General features: G+C 34.6%; 1 protein-coding gene and 1 pseudogene across 1 annotated transcript; one reads left to right on the top strand and one right to left on the bottom strand.

Annotated features, from left to right (window-relative positions):
• Nucleotides 1-2,095: 2,095 nt before the first annotated feature.
• LOC143223858 (potassium voltage-gated channel subfamily B member 2 pseudogene) lies at nt 2,096-2,786 on the top strand (annotated as a pseudogene).
• A 7,226-nt stretch (nt 2,787-10,012) lies between these two features.
• On the bottom strand, nt 10,013-20,243 carry LOC143223856 (uncharacterized). Its single transcript, XM_076452334.1, has 4 exons — nt 20,022-20,243; nt 13,891-14,062; nt 11,938-12,185; nt 10,013-10,147 (listed from the first exon to the last, which is right to left on the bottom strand). Exons 1-4 carry the CDS (start codon nt 20,241-20,243, stop codon nt 10,013-10,015), a joined length of 777 nt encoding a protein of 258 aa, XP_076308449.1.
• Between the last annotated feature and the right edge of the window lie 273 nt (nt 20,244-20,516).

Raw genomic sequence — 20,516 nt, 5'->3', positions numbered from 1 at the left:
TTTGCGCTAACCGTTTCTTATTTAGTAGTGTAAGATTAGAGGGAAGGCAGCTAGTTATCCCCCCCGCCAACTCTTGGGCTACTCTTTTACTAAAGACAAGTTGATTTACCGTCACATTATAATGCCCCCACCTGCTGAAACAAACGAGCATGCTTTGGTGTGACGGGGTTTCGAACCTTCATATTACGAGTTGAGCGCCTTAACCACTTGGCCATGTCTATGAAATTCTATCCAAGATATATATATATACATTGAAATGAATTAGGCTTGTGTGACGGATGTATATTTAAATAAACCATTAAAAAGTAGATTCTAAAAATATTTTGCTGCTAGAGTTTTCAGAAGCTGATTGGCTGGTGGGAATATTAAATCTAGGTTTATTGCATGGTAGAATAAACATTTTGTATTTCTTTGTAAAAATAATAATAACTGTTTCGTATTCTTCCAGATTTTTATCTTTTTTTCGTTCTTTAGTTGAAAACTTTTGCAAAAACCTATCACCCTTCACATTTTAAGATGAAAGATGTTACATATCCTATCATAAATATTCTTATTTCAGTTGCTTCTGAAGCCAAGAAGTCATTACAGTCCCTGTGAAACGAATTCCTATTTCCAGTGAATTAAAACTGACTTGAATGTATACGCTGGGGTCATCAGTATCACTTGAAGAAATGGACTTTGTAGAGAAACTTCATACGAATAACTCACCTCATCGAGATGTCTCTGGTTGGCATCAAATAGAAAGTAACCATTCAGTCCTATCTGTGGAAGAGTCACAATATTCGTGTAGTTTACCCATTTCCTTAATAGATATAAATGATGCGCAAACACAAGATGTTCTTGATTTGTCTCGAAATGACTCTGTGGCTGATCTTACTGAAACTAAAAACCACAGGGTGACTCTAAATGTTAGTGGTGTCAAACATCAAGTGATGTGGAATACTTTGAAGCGCTTCCCTCAAACCCGCTTAGTTCGTCTACGACTATGCCAAGATCCTGAGGAATTTGAGGAATACTGTGACGAGTATAATCCTGATCAAAACGAGTTTTTCTTTGATTACAGTCCTGCATCATTCACTTCGATTATTAATTTTTACCGCACTGGAAAATTCCATTTGGTGGACGAACTTTGTGTGAGGTCGCTCACTGACGATTTTGATTACTGGATGTTAAAAGAAACTTGTATGGAGTCTTGCTGTATGAGCAAATACTATGAAAAAAATGAATCAGTTTTTACTGACTTAGACGTTCAACGGTTTACTTTTAGAACAGAAGTTGAAAAGTTTGAAGAAGCACTTGATGTTTTGCTCCTTAAAATAGTTTTTTGATTGGTTGTCCATTGTTTTCATTCTATTCGGGTGCTACCGCTGAAATTATTCCTTATTTGTTATATTACAAAATGTACTTTTTTATGATTTTTTATAACTGGTATTTTTTATTAATTCTTACGTAACACAGGTTTGCGAATTAGAACTTTATAAAAGCTGTTTTCGTTTTAATAACATATGTTTATTATTTAGTTATGTAGATTTTGAAATTAATATTCATTTAGTTTCTTATGTAAGGATTATTTACAAATCATAAAAAGAAAACTCTTACTTGAATCAAATTATTATTTCGTTTGCTCACAATGAAATTTTTTTTTTATTATGTTTGGGTCACAAACCAATCGGCTACGCGAGCGTCTTATCGATTGTCAATATTTTAAGCGTTACAAAGTGTGACCCGATTTTAATGAAAGTAATTCACTGTTCTAAACATACATGTGGCGTATTATGAAAAATCTGTACGCGACGAAGAAAATTTGTATCATTGTTGGATTCAGCGTACAAGAATTACTGTAAAACGTGAATATTTCAAGGCAATAAAATCATCGCAGGGCTGCGTAATTCGTGAATGTCTCAAACACATATACTTACATAAAGTGATAATAAGTATCGATTAGTGATTAGAAGTTAACTTTAGATCATTGCCAGCTTCTCTGTGTTCTTCATCCTGCTATCATCCATCACACAAATTTCAGGTACGATACCTTCCTTAAAGCAACAATATGATAAAGATGTCAATGAAGAAATTCCGCTACACAAAGAAAACAAAAAACTGGGTATGACTGAAATCACATGTGTGGTTTGGTTTAGTATAGAATATATCTTAAGATTATTTTCTGCACCAAACAAGGGGAAGTTTTTAAAAAGTATACTAAACATCGTTGACCTCCTAGTTATTACCCCTTTCATCGTGTCTTCAATTCTTGTAGCTACAAATATTGTCCCTAAAGATTTTGAAAACATTCATGAAATTATCCTAATCTTCCGTGTGGCAAGGGTTATGAGAATTTTAAAACTGGCTCGACATTCGAGAGGCTTGCAAAGTTTGGGATATACAATGAACAAAAGCATCCAAGAGTTCGGGTTGCTCATCTTATCCCTTGTAATTTCCATCGTGTTTTTTCTAGTCTCGCTTATTTTGCAGAGAAAGACGAACCTGAAACACTTTGCACCAGGATTCCCTCTGCCTTTTGGTGGGCTTGTGTCACTATGACGACTGCTGGTTTTGGAGACATGGTTCCTTTTACTTTACCTGACAAAGTGATTGGGAGTGTCTGCTGTATTGCAGATGTAGTGGTTGTTGGGATGCCTGTACCAATCATTGACAACAACTTTGCAAAGTTTTACAAAAAACAAAAGATAGTCCAACGAGTACTGGTGAGAAAAAAAATAATCGAAGAGGCCGAGAGAGCAAACACGTTACCGGCACCGTCTTCATGTTCTTCGCTCTCGTTTTAGTTACCAAGAATTCTTTTCCGCAAGATAAAATCCAGATTCACCAGAAAGGTGAGATCTTTGTTTTGTTTTTCGTCATTTCACTCTTATCATGTAGTTGAGGTTTTAAAGGCGTAGACATTGCAGTAAATGTATATCAGCACATGCAGTGGAAAATTTTCTAGCAAGTAAATACAGTAAGCCTAAGTTAAAATATATATAGGAGGATTTTAACAAATAATATTACCAAAACACTTAAAGCACTCAGTAACTAATCAATTCCAGATTAGAATGACATTTACGTTTTCAATAATGTTTTCTTCGTCCATGCATAAAATAACTTAATTTTTTTTTTCAGTAGATTTGGCCAAATAAGATTGAAACGCATCTATAAAGGTATATAAAAACCTGATGTTTGATTCCAAAAATTTTATAACTCTCAACAGAGAAATCAATACTTTTTGATATTACGACAATGAAAGCTCAGATAAACTTGAAACAGATTTATACCATTTTATATTTCCACAGAAATACTAGATATGCAGTTCAAACCATCAAATAAACATGAACCTCTCATATGTTACCTAAACTGTAGATAAAAACTAACACATACACTAAAGGCCGAGTTTCTTCTCAAGCGTAAAGTTACAAATTGGGCTATTTTAACCTTCAAATATACCGCTCAATGACCGAAGAGCCAGTAATGGAACTGTATGAAATCGATATCTGAGGAAAGGGCTCGATTTTGAATAATTTCTACAAAAAAAAACAAAACCTTCCATGTCCTTGATTAGGCCTCTTTTCCTTACAAATTCTGTATTTATATGCAGCACAAAGTAAGAAGAAGATTGATTTGATTGTAACGAGAGTATACTCTGACCTGTTCTGGTGGTTACAACGCTCGAACTTTCAGTCAAAGGAAGATATTATGATGTAATAGTCAATCCCAGTTTTCACTGGTAAGAATAGCCCAAGAGTAAGCAGTGTGTGTTGTTGACCAGCTGGTTTTCCTCTAGTCTGACACAACTAAATAAAGGATGGCTCTCGAATAGCTTTGCACGAAGTTCCAAAACTAAAATACTTTGACCTTTGTACCTACCCTCTTGATTCATAACTTACTTCTGGTGCAATTCCCGTAATAATCGTGAATCTTTTCGACAAAGTTTCGCGGTATTTATGTACCTTTTGAAAATTTGCTTCACCAGTCTCCTAATACAAAATTACACCAAAGTTTCCATAGTTAACAGAGTGCACATACTCTTTGTAGGGTGTCGTGACGTACTGCATTTGCCTTGAATAGATATATTCATAGAGTCTTCAACAACTGGATCACTAATCCTGGATATGTCGTTGAAGCAACTTGTATAGTTTATTCATAGACAGAGATCCCTTTTTATTCCTTTGCCTACTGTTGCCTGGGTCATGTGGACAGCTTTTGTCATTTCCTTTATATTTGTGAATTCTTGCCTGTTAAAAGGCGCTATAATTTTCTTCTCATGTCTGAGGTATGACTTTTATTACGAATTTCGTTCTCGCTAGTTCTAAACTGCCAAGTTCATCCATATTATTTTGTTTCATAATGCCATTAAATAGCGTCCACCACAAGCTATCAAACCCTAGAATATGGCTTTATAAGTCCAGGAACTTACTTCTGACGACACTATGGTTCCTTTCTTCGAAATTGTAAGTCCCCAGTCTATTATTATAACGTATTAATAATTTACATTCGAAAAAACTATTACTTATTGTTCTCAAAAGGAATCAGATTTAGAACAGCATCACACTACTACGTATTACCAAACAATGACAAATTGTAGTTTCATATATACCATTCTATTGCAATTATGTATCGGCTGTTTATCATATGACTTGATGATTTTTGTATCCAGCATCAGATATTTTATATATTATCGCTTAATTTTCAATCTTGAATATGCGCAGGTTGTAGAAGGCAAAGAGAAGAACAAAGAAGCCAATATATGGAACAGGTGCTCAGCTGTGAGAATTTGCTACTTTAAAACTTGTTTCATAAATTGTTGCACAACTCTCTAATTATTAATGGAGTGTGTTAGAGTATAGGTTACCATACCATATGATTTTATCCTACTGTCTAACTCTCTACCTATTAACGGAGTATGTTAAAGTATAGATTACCATGCCATATGATTTGATACTTCTGGTTAACCCTCTAATTATCAATGGAGTATGTTAGAGTATAGATTACCATACCATAATATTTTATCCTAATGATTACGATAAGATTGAGAGAAAAAAAGACATTTAAGTATTCCAAAAGAAAGTTTTGCCACAATACCAATGTTATCTTACCAAAAGCTCACCATCACTAGCAAAAATAGTGTAATAGGAGAGAAAGGAAAATCTTGTTTTCTTTATAAGGAAGTCATGAAATAACTGAGTAAAAAGATGCTACACTTTAGATAAAGTGTTTTGAGAAATTTCCATGTAGTGTACCATCTTCGTTACTATCTTTATAGACACAAGTTTTACTATCTGGTTAATCTTACGGCATTGAGATCTTTAACAGAATAACAACCATAAAGAGTTCAGGAATTTGACCATCCTACTAAAAGAGATCTATAGTGATGGAATTTTGACGTTTTGTCAACATGACGAGGGGCGTGATTATCATTTTGATGTGAGACCTTCTCATCACATGAAACATTACACCGTATTCTCATGCTGCTCTACCGTTTGTCAATATGTAATTGTGGATTATCGTTACAAATGTCCCGTATTACTCTCCACAGTTCAGCTAAGCCTTTTAACTAACTTTCTCAGTTTTTATATAAGCCTATTCAGCGTAAAACATGTTAATTGTGAAATCCAAACCATCGTTGTGAATATTCCATTGATCCATTTTTTTCTATCCCATCAAACAAAATGTCTTTCATCCATACTAGATAATTCGATATAGAATGCACCTGCTAAAAGTACACGTTTCTAACTTTGGTCATCTCGTTGTGTGTGTTTCAATGTCCACTTAAAACATTTCCTCCTGTCACCTGTTGTCAGTGGTGTTTTGTAGTGGCTATACACCCATTTGGATTACTTCGTACTAAATGTGTATCTTACTGTTGTCAATATTACCTTCATCCTTGTATTTCAGTGTGGATTAAACTGTCAACAGTTCCACGAAAAGCTTGCTATTTCTCTGTGCCAACCACATTGTAATTATCCTGTTACAGACCGCTCTTCAGTTTCTGTTAAAGTTTAATTTCTACTGTCTACTGGTTCGTTATCAAGTGAAACTATCTTTCCTTCTATTTTATAACACACTACAATTGTAAAGTGCTTTTTTTGTAAGATTATACAGGGTGTTCGGAAAGACACTGTGCAGTTTTGAAAAAGCCATAACAGCATTCATTCAGTCTATTTCAAGCCAGCAACTGATAGCGGTGTTTAGAAACAAAACAAGAAGGATCCAGGCCTGTATTGATGCCAACGGGGGTCACTTTCAACATTTTTTGTAATTCTCATTCATATTTACCTCTTGTATTTCATATTGAAACATGTCTGTTAATAAATATATAAGTGCACAGTGACTCTCCGAACACCCTGTATTTCTAATAAATATTGTGCTGTGTGTTATTGTTGTTTCTGTTTTGTCTCAGATATTTCTATAAATCTCTAAATTTTATGTAAATTTGTAACTCCCGAGTAAGCCCAGCATGGCCAGGTGGTTAAGGCACTCAACTCGTAATCTAAACACCGTGGGTTCGAATCCTCATCACACCAAACATGCTCGCCCATTCAGTCGTGGGGACTTTATAATGTGACGGTAAATCCCATTATTCATTGGAAAAGAGTAGTCGAAGAGTTCGCAGTGGGTGGTGATGACAAGCTGCCTTTTCTCTAGTCTTACACTGCTAAATTAGGGATGGCTAGCGCAGATAGCCCTATTGTAGCTTTGCGCGAAATTCGAAACAAACCAAAGCTTTACGTGACATGACAACGAACACATTTTTGGCTAAGTTTGTACACTTACAAACGTAATGATCGACAAGATCGTGACCAAACGTTTTGTCTTTACTCCACTTACGAGTTAAAAGTTACCAAAAATGAATAACCCAACATCTTGTCCAGTAGCCGTAATAAACAACTTACAGAGATAGTTTGAGTTCAGTCGTAGTAAAGTGAGAAAGAACAATTAATTTCAGTATTTATTTTGTTGACCCAAACTCCGGAAGGACCTGGTACTTACCAGAATTATTCGAAATGCGCTCTCTGAGAGTACTACTAATCGCCTGTAAGTTAGTCATTTCTTGGCCACTAGGTTATAAGAGAGAACACTATTTAGCTACTACTTTACAAGACAAAACAATTTTTGGATACTAGGTTACAAGACGGAATATTTTTGGCCACTAGGTTGCAAGATAGAAAATAGAATGGATATATACTTCCGAGTTTCATACCAGAAAAATTTTAAAGTGATGGTGGTGGTGAAAGAGAACTCGGTATTCTTTTTTTATAATTTAATACATGATTTATCATATATGGCTTACAGAAGGCTGTAAGGTTGGTGAAAGAAAGTGTCTATGATGTACTTTTTGATAGTCAGTTTTCTTTAGGATGACATATACAGATGCTAACAGTAGCAGGATGAAGTTAGAAAGAAGAGGTAAATTGTAGGATTTTGCGCAAAGCTACTTGAGAGTTATCTGCACCAAATGCTTCTAACTTAGAAATGATAGACTAGAGGAAAGACATTTAGTCAACTTACCGCCAACTCTTAGGCTTCTCTTTTATCAATGTATAGTGGAATTAAAAGGCTGAAAGGGCGAAATGTTTGACCATAGGGTTCGAACCCCCGATCTGCATATTTTGAGTGGAGACTCCTAAACATAACACCATGGCAAGCTTAGAATAGTAAAGAAGGATACTTTGCCTCCTCCAAGTTTCATTAAAGCGTAGGAGTAGTTGGCTTTAGCTGAATTTGACCTCTCTTAGATTGGTGAGAACAATCACTCTCATAGGTTGGATCATAGGTTATCATCCATTTAATGGAGGGAACAAGTCAAAATGAACAAATCAACATCCAAACAGTTTGGCCTGAGACATATAATTATGCCATATCTCTATAGGGAGAAGTCACATCTGAAATAACTTTATCAGCAAAGGGAATTTCAGGAGTTTACGAAATACTGAGATAAGGCAAAAACACACAGAATGTTGTACAGATATCGATGTCTAAACCCAAACAAAATAGTGAAATGCACAGCTGAAAACTAACTCGCTTCCATTAATAACACAACGAATTTTCGTAATATCGTCCTTCCAGTAGCAGCAGGTTAAAGCTACGTAATATAAAGTATTCTAATAACCACGTTAATGGTAGATTATTTGAAGAGGGCTTTTAAAAACCTGACTTACTTTTTTCAGAATAATAGGAAGAAAACAGACTGAAAATAATGGTGCATCAGTTTATCTAACACCCTGGTCCAGTGGGTTGGAAAGACGTTTCTCAGTTTTATACCTAAAAAACGAGCTTTGATGTTTCAATAACAACAATGTCTATTAATGGCAGTTTTTCAACACATTTTAGGAGTTTCCCTAAGTTCTATTGAATAAATAATGATATCATTTTACCCAATAAGGATTGAAGTTTTGTCCAACAAAGACAAATAATCTGAAACTGTGAAACAGATCGTAAACAAGATAAGACAGTATTCATAAAAATGAGATATAATTTGGTGCCGACTGACTCACTCACCATGGAGTCTTACAAGCTGACATGCTACACTGTCGTATTTAAAAAATGCAGCAACATTGGGATATAATGATCTCTACACGCAAACACAAATTCTAGACATAACGTCCTCAACATCCATTAAAGACATTTGACATTGACACTCAGTAGACCAACCAACTGATTTTTAGGAAGTCACTTCATAACTTTCCGTCTGAACAAATTAAAGTTTTAAGTGGTGTGTTGCAGTGACCCAGTTATCATTCTACTGTCAGGACCCTTTTAAGCTATATGTAACTAATAATTAACTCTAAATAATTTGCTTACCACGCTATTTGAGCTCTACTGGTATAATTATGTAAAGAGTGAATAAAATTAAAATATTAGATATTTTTTCTAATGACACTGATATAAATGTGAGTATTACTTCTAAAGCAGTAAAATACGTACATAGCTAGCATGATATGGCTTCAGTCGATGTTTTGTTGTCCCAAACCCATTGCTTAGATGGAATAACAAAACGAAAACGCTAGACGGCTTGAGGAGATTGTTCTTACAAACGCACTCAAATTCAAATCATTTGACAAAAGTTCGTGACAGCTTCTTTAGTCGTAAATAGGGAAATGGTATCAATATATAACATGTTCAGTGAAGTACGTACTACACATCTCAGCCAATGATGTTAGATAGTATCCTGACAGATAACAAGTAAAACATAATCTTGTTCATCGTGTCAGCTTTCAAAAACAAGACCTGTTGGACAGAATTTCATAATCCAGACAAACTGAGATCCCAAACATGCAGAAAATGTGAGGGAATAAGAAATGGGAGGAAAATCACTCTCAATCATGTCTCGACCAGCTAGATGTCTAGATACAAAGATTTTAAGAGGCTGTATAGACAAATATGAAAGTGGAAAGTTAAAGCAGCAACCTGAGAATTTAGCTGATTTATGTGGTATAACAGTTTGAAGTAACAATTAACAAAGATACATTAATGGACTTATGTTATCGCAAGAACAAAATCTACTGATAGGTTTAAAACAAATGTAAAATTAGTACATTATAGAACGTATGTACTTTTTGTTTGTATTTATTGTAAGAGTAACAAGCTGGACATTTAAATGCAACTATTCATTCTTTTGTTACTCATCAGTGTGAATCACCTGCACATTTCCAAATTATTTCCACTGCCGTATGTCCCACAAGCAGTATAACAGTATACATAGTTATAAAGTTTATTATTATCACTTCATGGATAGGTTTTTAGCACATTTTTTCTCAGAATCATTAATATGGAATCTGCAAGTCAAGTGCAAAAAAGAAAAAAAACGTTCTCATATAACTACTTTAAAACATGAATTGCAATATATTTTTAATATCCTCTTTTTTTTTCTTTGTTACAATCCACAGCCCAAAATTGACAAATCGTGAGATATATTTCAAATACGTATAATGTCTTTTTGGCTTCTGCTGGCTTTGTTTCATTGAGTCTTAGCTGCCAGGTTGTTAGCATAACAAAGGAAATTGTAAAGAGGTTAATGTCAAAGAACATCGCTTGTTAGATAAGCCGGATGGTTTCCTCTGGGGATCTCAACTCCTTGACTTCTGGGTAACAAGCATAACAGAGCGGAATTTTTCCTACGATCATACTCTTCAAACACCACCAACGTAGGAGTCTAAAATATGATAAAAACTATTGGTAATTTTCTAGAAGACTAACAATGAACACTAGACGTGTGTGTAGAGAGAGGGGGAGATAATCTTGATTTCCAGAAGACTAACAATGAACACTAGACGTGTGTGTAGAGAGAGAGGGAGATAATCTTGATTTCCAGAAGACTAACAATAAACACTAGACGTGTGTGTAGAGAGAAAGGGGGAGATAATCTTGATTTCCAGAAGACTAACAATAAACACTAGACGTGTGTGTAGAGAGAGGGGGAGATAATCTTGATTTCCAGAAGACTAACAATAAACACTAGACGTGTGTGTAGAGAGAGGGGGTGATAATCTCGATTTCTAGAAGATTAACAATAAACACTAGACGTGTGTGTAGAGAGGAGGGGGAGATAATCTTGATTTCCAGAAGACTAACAATAAACACTTAGACGTGTGTGTAGAGCAAAGGGGAGATAATCTTGATTTCCATGTCTTCTTTTATATGTTTATTAGATGCTACATTCTACTTTCAGATATACATGGTTTACACGAAGAAATAGTTACATTTTGATGACAGATCTAAAAGTTTATTATTTTTATTTATTACTCGCTATAAAATATATTAAATAATAAGATACCCTCCTCTCATGGCTTAGCTGGAACACTCGCAACTTAAAAAAGATAAAATTCGGGTTTTGATACCAGCGATGAATAGCTCATTGTGTAGCTTTGTAGACAATAACATGCAAAAAATATTAAAATATATAGGAGAATAGCTTTACTTTATCACAACTGACAAAAACTGAAATATTAAGCCTTTTCAAAGATGTTTTAAATAATAAGATAAATTCAATAAGTAAATAAATTATTTGTCTTTCTTAATAATTCAACTGATAAAATTTCCAATGAACATTACAAACACAATTTAAATTCTCTGTAAAATACTACGTTACCCATAATGTGTTTTTAATAATAAATATATTATATGACTGAATATCAAACGTATAAACCTGATTTTGAACGATTGAATGTATTGATGAAACTGGTGCTCTTTGTTTCTTAATATAATTTAATATATAGATCAACAGATAAAAGTCAATCATGAAATTTGATCAATTTCAACGTAGAATAAGAAATAACGTTTTCATTTTAAAATGTTAAGAAAGTTGAAAGTGCGCCTTGCAGAAAAACTAATTAGAAATTTACCCAAAATTTCTCGACTTATTTAAAATATCGAAAATCTAATCTTGATTAATGTATCTGTTGTGATTGTTTGTGTGTTTTTAAATAGTCGTGAAATACCTGAAATACAGTTTACTAGTGTATAACTGGTACAACATTTCTTTTAAAATCGTCACATAACCATAATTTGAACTTGACTACTTTAACAAAATAAAATGACTTGTAGGGGTATTTATTTAGGTTTATAATTATTTTAGGAGAATAAATAGTAAAGTTTACTTCCTGTACTTAACTCAACAGAACAAAAGACTCGATAAATGATAAATGCATATAAACAAGTAAACATATTCAGTTATATCTAAATCGCGAGTGAAAGTTCAGTAATTGTGGGTTAATTTAGGTAACTGTATTTTATTGAAAATTTCAAGATCAAAAGTACGTTGATAAAATGTTTCTTAAATGAAGTGAAATGTGCTTACCAGGTGTCTTACGTTTGAAAAGGTTTCTACCCCACACACTTTATCAGTTATACGTTTCGTTTGATGTTGACATCTAAATTGCTTATCTTAAGACAACTTAAGTCATGAGGGGGAAGTGAAAAGTAAACCTTCAGGCTTTCACATACACTGTCAAGGGACATTTCTATTGACTGACCATTACCACAAGGTTGTCTTTCAATAATGCTTGTAGCCCCGGGTGCAACTGGAACATATCCACCCATGTCCGTTGAATATTTTACCAGGTTCGGGAGAGCAAAAGTTCCACTCATACTAGGACTGCCCACCACAGGACGTATCAATTTCAAGGCTTTAACTACGTCGTTAATGAACTCGCCGCGGTCAGAGATGCTTGCCCTCTCGCTGTTACCGAAACCTGTTGCAAAAATATTCAATCATAAATGTGCAGTAAATAATATATATATAAACAAAGATCGCGCCGCGTAAACTGCAGGTTAAAGGTCACCAGGATTAAACTTTTGCATAACACATTTATGTCGATATTAAGAAATACAATTGTAGATTTACACAATTGATAGATTATTAAAAATGATCGTTTAAAAACGTTCAATTCCTAAGAATAAAACATGCTAATTAAATACATACTTAACATGATAGCCTATTTCACTACACAAGAGATACACAACTGTGTTTGAAACTCTATTCACTGGTCATGGTCCAAAATGGCCAGGTGGTTGAGGCGCTTGACTCGCATCTGAGGGTTGCGAGTTTAAATCCCCGTCACACCTAACATGCTCGCCCATTCAGCCATAAATCCAATATTTATTGGTAAAGGAGTAGACCAAGAGTTGGCGGTGGGTGATGTTAACTATCTACATTTCCTCTAGTCTTACACTGCTAAATTAGGGACGGCTAGCGTAGATAGCCCTCGTGTAGCTTTGTGTGAAATTTAAAAAAACAAACAAACAAATTAATTTATGATAAAGGTCTTGACTGCCTATCTCTTTATTCAGTGATGAACTGACACCTATATCGAAATATTGTGATGTTAAATTAGCAATGAACTGAAGTCTATATCAAAATATTGTAATGTTAAGTTAGCAATGAACTGGAGTCTATATCAAAGTATTGTAATGTTAACTTAGTATTGTTTGTTTTGAAGTTAAGCACAAAGCAACACAATGGACTATCTGTGCTCTGTTCTGCAACGAGTATCTAAACCCGGATTCTAGCTTTATAAATCTACAGGTGTACCGCTGTGTCATTGGGGGGGGGGAGCAACGTGAGTAATGAACTGAGGCCTACATAATATATTCATACACAAAATAAAATACTCACTTAGACGATCAGGTTTAATTCAGTTTTCAATTCACACAATAAAAATTAATGAATGTTATATTTCAAATTATTTTATTAAAGAGTTTATTTGTTTGAAGTGAAGACCAAAGGTTTCTGACGTTGTGAGTCCGCAGAGGTACCGGTTTGTCACCGAGTCATAAAAAAGTACAAAACGTAAAGATCTATAATTTATTTTGACTTGCCAATGAGCGTATGTTACCGAGCACAAGCTATAACATCATATAGTATCAGGATCTACATCCACTTACCACAAATAGTGTATTTGGAATAATAGGATCTACATCCACTTACCACAGATATTGCATTTGCGGCAACAGCATCTACATTCCACTTACCAGAAATATTTCATTTGGGGCAACAGCATCTACATACCATTTACCAGAAATATTTCATTTGCGGCAACAGCATCTACATTCCACTTACCAGAAATATTTCATTTGGGGCAACAGCATCTACATACCATTTACCAGAAATATTCCATTTGGGGCAACAGCACCTACGTCCACTTAGCAGAAACATTCCATTAGGAACAACAGGCTATACAACCACTTACTTCATATATTTCATATGGAACAACATAATCTACATCCACTTACTATTTGGAATTTGAACATAATATAATTCTTCCTAATAATTCAGACATGTTGTAAAGTTATAAATAAATATAGAAGTTGATGGTTATTCAGGTTTAAGATAAAACCATTATAATATATTGTGTGTGTATTGGTACTCTTGTTTTTAAAACAAGTCCAAATGGTTACCTCTCGATGTGGATTCCTTTACATGACGAGGGAACCTTGTAGGACCTTGAAGGGAAGAAGAGGATTCTATTGGGCGAGAGGTGTCGGAGGCACTGAAACACACCACTTTGCCGGTAAACTCCTGTAGCTGGGTGAACTTGTGATGCTTTCCCCTAAAGTCAGTCATGTGATCCTGTTGGGCAGAGATAAACTGAGTACTGATGTTGAACGTTCTCAACGGGTATTATGGGCAGTATGTCTGATGCTAGTGTTAGGGTATAACACTCACAAAACTATGGCATAGCGACACTGTCCTAGTTGGGTAGTGTAGCGTGTCCTCTTGTTGAACTCCATGGATTGTGGGGTCAATGGGTAATGAATCATTCTGTATTCCTTATGGATAATAAAAATAATGAACATTAAAATAAAATAAAAATCATGAGTAAACGATCAACCATAAGGACAAATGGCTCCCTTTTTCATTCAGAAGTAACCAAATGGGCTGATTAGCTCTGCTGAGTTTGTCAAAAAGCTACAATATGAGGAGATTTCAGTTGAAATATCTTAAACACAAGATAGCACACTCCTCATGAAATCGAAGTCCATTGGGAATATGCTTTTCAAGGTTACTTCCATGCTAATCTGAATTCCTCAAGAGGAGTGATCATGAAGAAAAATTTACAAAAAAAAAATTATTTGTCACATGTTTCCAATACTAAAGGTTCAGAGATTCTAGGAAATATTGTTGTAATTCTTTGGCACGTGCTCTTTCTGGAGGCTAAGGCCACAACAGCTATGAATGTCAATCGGACCCACATTGCTCTAACTGTAATGGTTCCCACCTTCTATGTTTTCGTCCTTGCCCTGAATTAGCAAAGGAAAAAGAGGTGTATTTTTTGAAGACCATAAACAACATTTCTTATGCAGAAACACATAAACTGTTGTTTCCTTTTCCACCTCTGATGTATGCTGCTGTACTCCACTCCAGTGGTACAGCGGAGGTACAGACAAATCTGTCTGATTCTCTTATAAAGACTTTCTCTCATCATGTGAAGAGTCTTCTGCCCTCCAAGGATACATGTATTAATAAATCTACGTCTTCTCCTGTCTCTTTTGCAGCTTGGACCTCTCTCCATCGGTCCCCCCGAAGTGCAGGCTAGTTATTTGATGAAGCACTCACACATTGAATTCTAATTTCTCCAACATGGACCTGCCTCACTGTCCCGTAGCAGGGTTCTTGTAGGTTAATAGACCTCTTTCTACTGAACAAAAACTAAAAGACACTGCATACAGTTCTTCTACATAATAAAAGTGGCGACCTTCGTACAGTGGAACAGTCGAGGTTTCCATTTCAGTTTATATGACACTAAAGCCTCGATTGATTTCAATCATCCTGTGTGTCTCTCCTCACAGAAACATTCCTTAGGCCTGTTGCTGCTGTAACCTTTCAGCGATTTTCCTTGAAGAGGAACGACAAATTGTGTGATGGATAAGTTCTGCTGGTTAACTAACTGAAACATAGCTGTTAAAGTTCTGGGAGTATTAACTGAAACATAGTTTTGTTTAAGTCCTAGAAGTACCAATTGAAACATAATTGTTAATGCCCTAGGTACATTATGGAAAATAATATAAATATGGCAGATTATTCAAATAGGCTGCACTAAAATAATAGGAGAAAACACTGGTAAGTCAGCTTATTGGTGATTTTTGTTTAGGACGTGGGAAACACATAAAACGTAATTTCCAATGAGAATAACGTAACTTTAGAAAAATCTTTATATATGTGAAATTCTAGTAGTAAATAATTCCACAAGAGCAGAAAACCTTGAATCAACATTTTTCACGTTTTCAGCATATTTCCTATTATTGCCGAGAACTGGAGACGTTTTTGAAACTCCTATAGCTTTGTTGTGACGAATGTGGGTTTTTAATTAAAACTACAAAATACATTATGATTTGAGGGATGTCACTGACTGTCCATCCGTTTTGTCAAGAGAAAGTACCAATCTTTAGTAACAAAATAAAGAAATGTTGTATTGTAAAACTGTACAAGTTTGGAATCAGGACAATAGAATATCGCTTCAGGAACCACAAAGAGATAGAAATATAGGGAAGATTTGTATTCAATGCAAATGATAATCAACAATGTTTGGCTTTATAAAAATATCGTTGCTATACAATAAATCTTGAAATGCGGTATAGATTTCTTCTAATGACGAATAACGTGTAGAAATTCAACTGAAGAGAATACTTAAGCAGAGGTTAGGACTATGAAGATGAATTGTCTGGAAATGATGGAAGTCTAAAGATGGTAGTACTCCTCCACAGTGGACTGTTCCTCTTATTAACAATGTAAAAACAAACCATTCTTAATAGGCCTGCTTTACTCCCAAATAAAAAAACAAAAAGATTGCCACATCAAATCTCTGAAACCTGTTACAAGAACTTTCACAGTTTTTGCAAAATGCAGTATCAGAGGTACTTTTCAAAGAATCTCCTTCTTCGATGATCACAGCAGTGAGCCTGCAAGTCTACTGGCTAAAAGCCGGATTTTGTTATCCGTGATGGGCATTGTATAGATAGCCCTTTGTATATCTTTATGCTTAAGAACAATCAAAATAATTTGAAATCGTATGCAAAAATTAAAATTGCAGTGTTATATCATTGTGCTATTAGAAGTACGAATGGTAAGAACGCAATGACAGATCTCTTGAAATATCCAAATGAGGACAATTTAAAAAGATTGTATAGTTATATATAAAAATATGAGTTATTGAATAATTTTCTCAAGCCTGAATAAACTTTAGGTAATCTGTAAAAATAAAGCACAACTAATAAAGTCCCTGTGACTGTCACTACGTTCGTTTACTCTTCTGTAGCTTTATGAAATTTATTTGGCTCTGTATAATTTTAATTAAACTGACTGAATGTAGAAATAGGAGGATGGTTACAGTTCGCAGATGTTATGACTGAAATATTAATAAATTGCATCCTTCCATATAAAATATATCTTTAAATTTTATGACAAGAAACAAACGTTTTTCGACCCGGCATGGCCAAGTGGTTAAGGCACTCGATTCGTAATCCGAGGGTCACGGGTTCAAATCCCCGTCACACCAATCATGCTCGCCCTTTCAGACGTGAGGACATTATAATTTGCGGTCAATCCCACTATTCTTTCATAAAAGAGTAGCCCAAGAGTTGGCGGTGGGTGGTGATGACTAGCTACCTTCCCTCTATTTTCGCACTGCTAAATTAGGGATGGCTAGCGCAGATAGCCCTCGAGTAGCTTTGCGCGAAATTTACAACAAACAAAACCAAAATCATATCTAACAAGTAATGAATTACAGTACTGAACAAGAGTGTTGTCTCCCGCTGTTACAGTGGTAAGTCTACGGATTAAAATGTTAAAATCAGGGGTTCGATTCCCCTCGATGGACTCAACAGATAGTCCGAGGTGGCTTTGCTATAAGAAAACACAAACTCAAAAGTGTTAGGACAAAAAATATTTTGTCGTTCTTTCCATTTTGTGGGGCTAATTCTTCCATGTCACCACGTAAGAAAACTCAAATATTTTATACCTTAAACAACATGGTAATACTTTACTGTAGAAAACCGATGAACCAGTATGAGAATACTTGTCATTCTTTAGAATTTTCGTAAGCTTGTACCAAGGACATATCATAAGGGTTTTGCTTGAATGAGCATACTGATTAAATTTAAGGTCTGAAATAACTGTCATGGTGCCCAATGCAGGGTGTTAACTATATAGAAAGAAACTAGTAAGGAACTAACATATGATGATGGTGTATGTTAGAAATCAATTTAATAACACTCCACAAATAAACCTTCATTCAGAGAGTGTTTAACACATTATATTAAGTTTTATTTTCATGGTCCAAAAAGCTTAGAGAATTGTCAGAAGAGCAGAGAGTTCGTATAAAAACTTTACGTGGTGCTTGCTGATTGGACTCTACAGCAAATTGCTTCTCCTGGAACTGTCAAGTACACCCTAGATCATGAGACTGTGACAGGTAAATTAGAAAATAGGAAAGAAAGAGGAACACCTAAATTCAGTTATACTGATGTTAAGTATATTTGTTTATGCAGCTTTCAGGACAGAAGAAAGACTACACAAGATAAACAGCCATGAACCAAATGACAGAAAAGTGTCATGATATACAGTGTCAAGAACACTCAATGAGAATAAAATATTTGGTTGTGAAGCAGTTAGAAAACCTTTACTTATATATCCAATCATCATTAACATTAAGAAAGAAGCTGCTGAAGTCGTTTAAATGATACAATGACCTCATAGAGTCCCGATCTCAACCAGTTTGAGTAGATCTGGGACAAGAAGCTGCTGGAGTCATTTAAATGATACAATGACCTCATAGAGTCCCGATCTCAACCAGCTTAAGTAGATCTCGAACATGATGGATTAAAAAACTTGACATGTCAAAAATTACTTCTAAAGAAACTTTATGGAAGTGTATTACAGACATTTGAAGTAAATTCCCAAAGCACACTTTTATTAGATGTGTTGCAACGATGGTTGAAAGACTATCTGTAGTAATTAAACCAAAAGGGGGACACAAAATATCAGCTGTTTACTGAACTCAACACTTCCATTGAGTTTCTGTTGTACTATGTTTACTGAACTCAACACTTCCACTGAGTTTCTGTTAAACTATGTTTACTGTACTCAACACTTCCACTGAAATTCTGTTGAACTATGTTTACTGACCTCAACACTTCCACAGAGTTTCTGTTAAACTATGTTTACCGAGCTCAACATTTCCACTGTGTTTCTGTTGTATTATGTTTACTGAACTCAACACTTCCACTGAATTTCTGTTGTACTATGTTAACCGAACTCAACACTTCCACTGAGTTTCTGTTAAGCTATCTTTACTGGACTCAACACTTCCACTGAGTTTCCGTTGTACTAAATATGAAGATTAATAACATTTTGGTGTTTCACCTGTGATTTACCTTCCAATGTTTTTTGACAGAAACCTAAAACCTAATCCTTGATTTTGTTCTTACAATTTTGCGCAATTCTGTATATCAGTAATACTAGATTTTAAATATTTATCTAAAGGAAATAAATCTGTAATGCTGGATAAATAACTTGAATTTCACTGACTGATTACAACTTGTTAAACTTTTACACAAAAACAAAAACTTGTTTCCGTTAGTAAAATCCTACAGCTATACTTGTTAAGAAACCATTACAGCCAGTAAGTTGATAATTGTCAAACCTATTGGCATCATTGCGTATACAGGACTCAAGATGGTGCTATTCTAAACTGCTTAAATTGCAAAAAATCTAAATTGTTATCACAATGTGGTTAAAAACTGGCTATGATTACAAGTTGTAGTGTCGGAACATCTTTTTTGAACATAATTTGAGCTAAATCATGTAAAAGAACTTGGAACTTATCGCAGCTTCAGTTAAGTATATGATGTAGTTGTTTAACTTATGTGCAGCAAAAGAAAATCTACTATATCAAGTAAAGATTAATAGCCATCTTGTCACTACTCTGACATCATTACTTGAACAGTAGATAACCTGGCGTGTAAAGCTAATAGTTGAAACTAAGTACGTATATAGGCAAATAATATGAACGTTCATATACGTTATAAACTGTCACAACTCCATCATAAAATAAGTTTCATTTTTTACTTAAATTTGTCATCAATAGAGCAAATATGTACGAATATCTAAGCCTTTTGTTGTCCATTTTTAAACGAATTAATTTGAAGTAAGGATTATGTTTTGATACTGATCACTAACAACAACCCACATGGAGTAAAAATGTATCTCAAGATAGCTGGTATGGGTATTAAAATTTAATTAAAATAAAATACTTAAGAACGTTTCGACCTTCTTAAGTCATATTCTGGTTAACAGGTCAAAACGTTGTTCTATACTTTATTTTAATTACGTTTTAATACCTATAGCAATGTCTTGAGTATACAATAAGAAAATAGCTGTCAGCATACGCTGAAAACTAAGATTCTGCTCTATCTAAGTGTTCAGTAAAGGTTTAATAATATATATTATCGTAGTTGTAAGTGAATCCGCACGAGTTAGTAGCCTCACTCTAAGAGGATATAGAAAGACTAATACCATTAAAGTAACTTACATCGACTGTGATACTTGTTTCTTTGATATCAACGCCTGCGACCTTTTGTTTAATTTCTTCTGGTATTTCTTGAGACTTCAGGTCGATGTGCCTCCAGAAGTCTGAAGTTGTGATATCTGTTGTTTGATCTGAGGTTTTTTGACCACTGGCACTTCCAGCTTGATATGACCAACGTGTTAGAGAAGCACTTGCAAGCAACAATAGCACAGAAAGCTGAGACATCATAATATTCCGTCAAACTGGTACTTAGAAGGAAATAGCGGCTAGATACAGTTAAAACTGAAAAAAAAACAACTTTGCCCTAAACCACAATAAAATATCCAGTAAAAACCTAAATGTTCAGCAGAATAAATTTGTGTTTAATGTGCACGCCATGGAAATTTAATCTAATTTCCTATTTTCTTTCGTTATTATTACATCAATAAAAGGATCACCAATTTTTTTTGAGGATATGTATATTCAAATACGTATTAACGAAATTTCACGTGCTTTGAA

This window comes from Tachypleus tridentatus, chromosome 8, assembly GCF_004210375.1.
Source record: "Tachypleus tridentatus isolate NWPU-2018 chromosome 8, ASM421037v1, whole genome shotgun sequence".
NCBI lineage: Eukaryota > Metazoa > Arthropoda > Merostomata > Xiphosura > Limulidae > Tachypleus > Tachypleus tridentatus.
The sequence above is the reverse complement of the archived record's forward strand: the minus strand, read 5'-3'. Positions and strand labels throughout refer to the sequence as shown.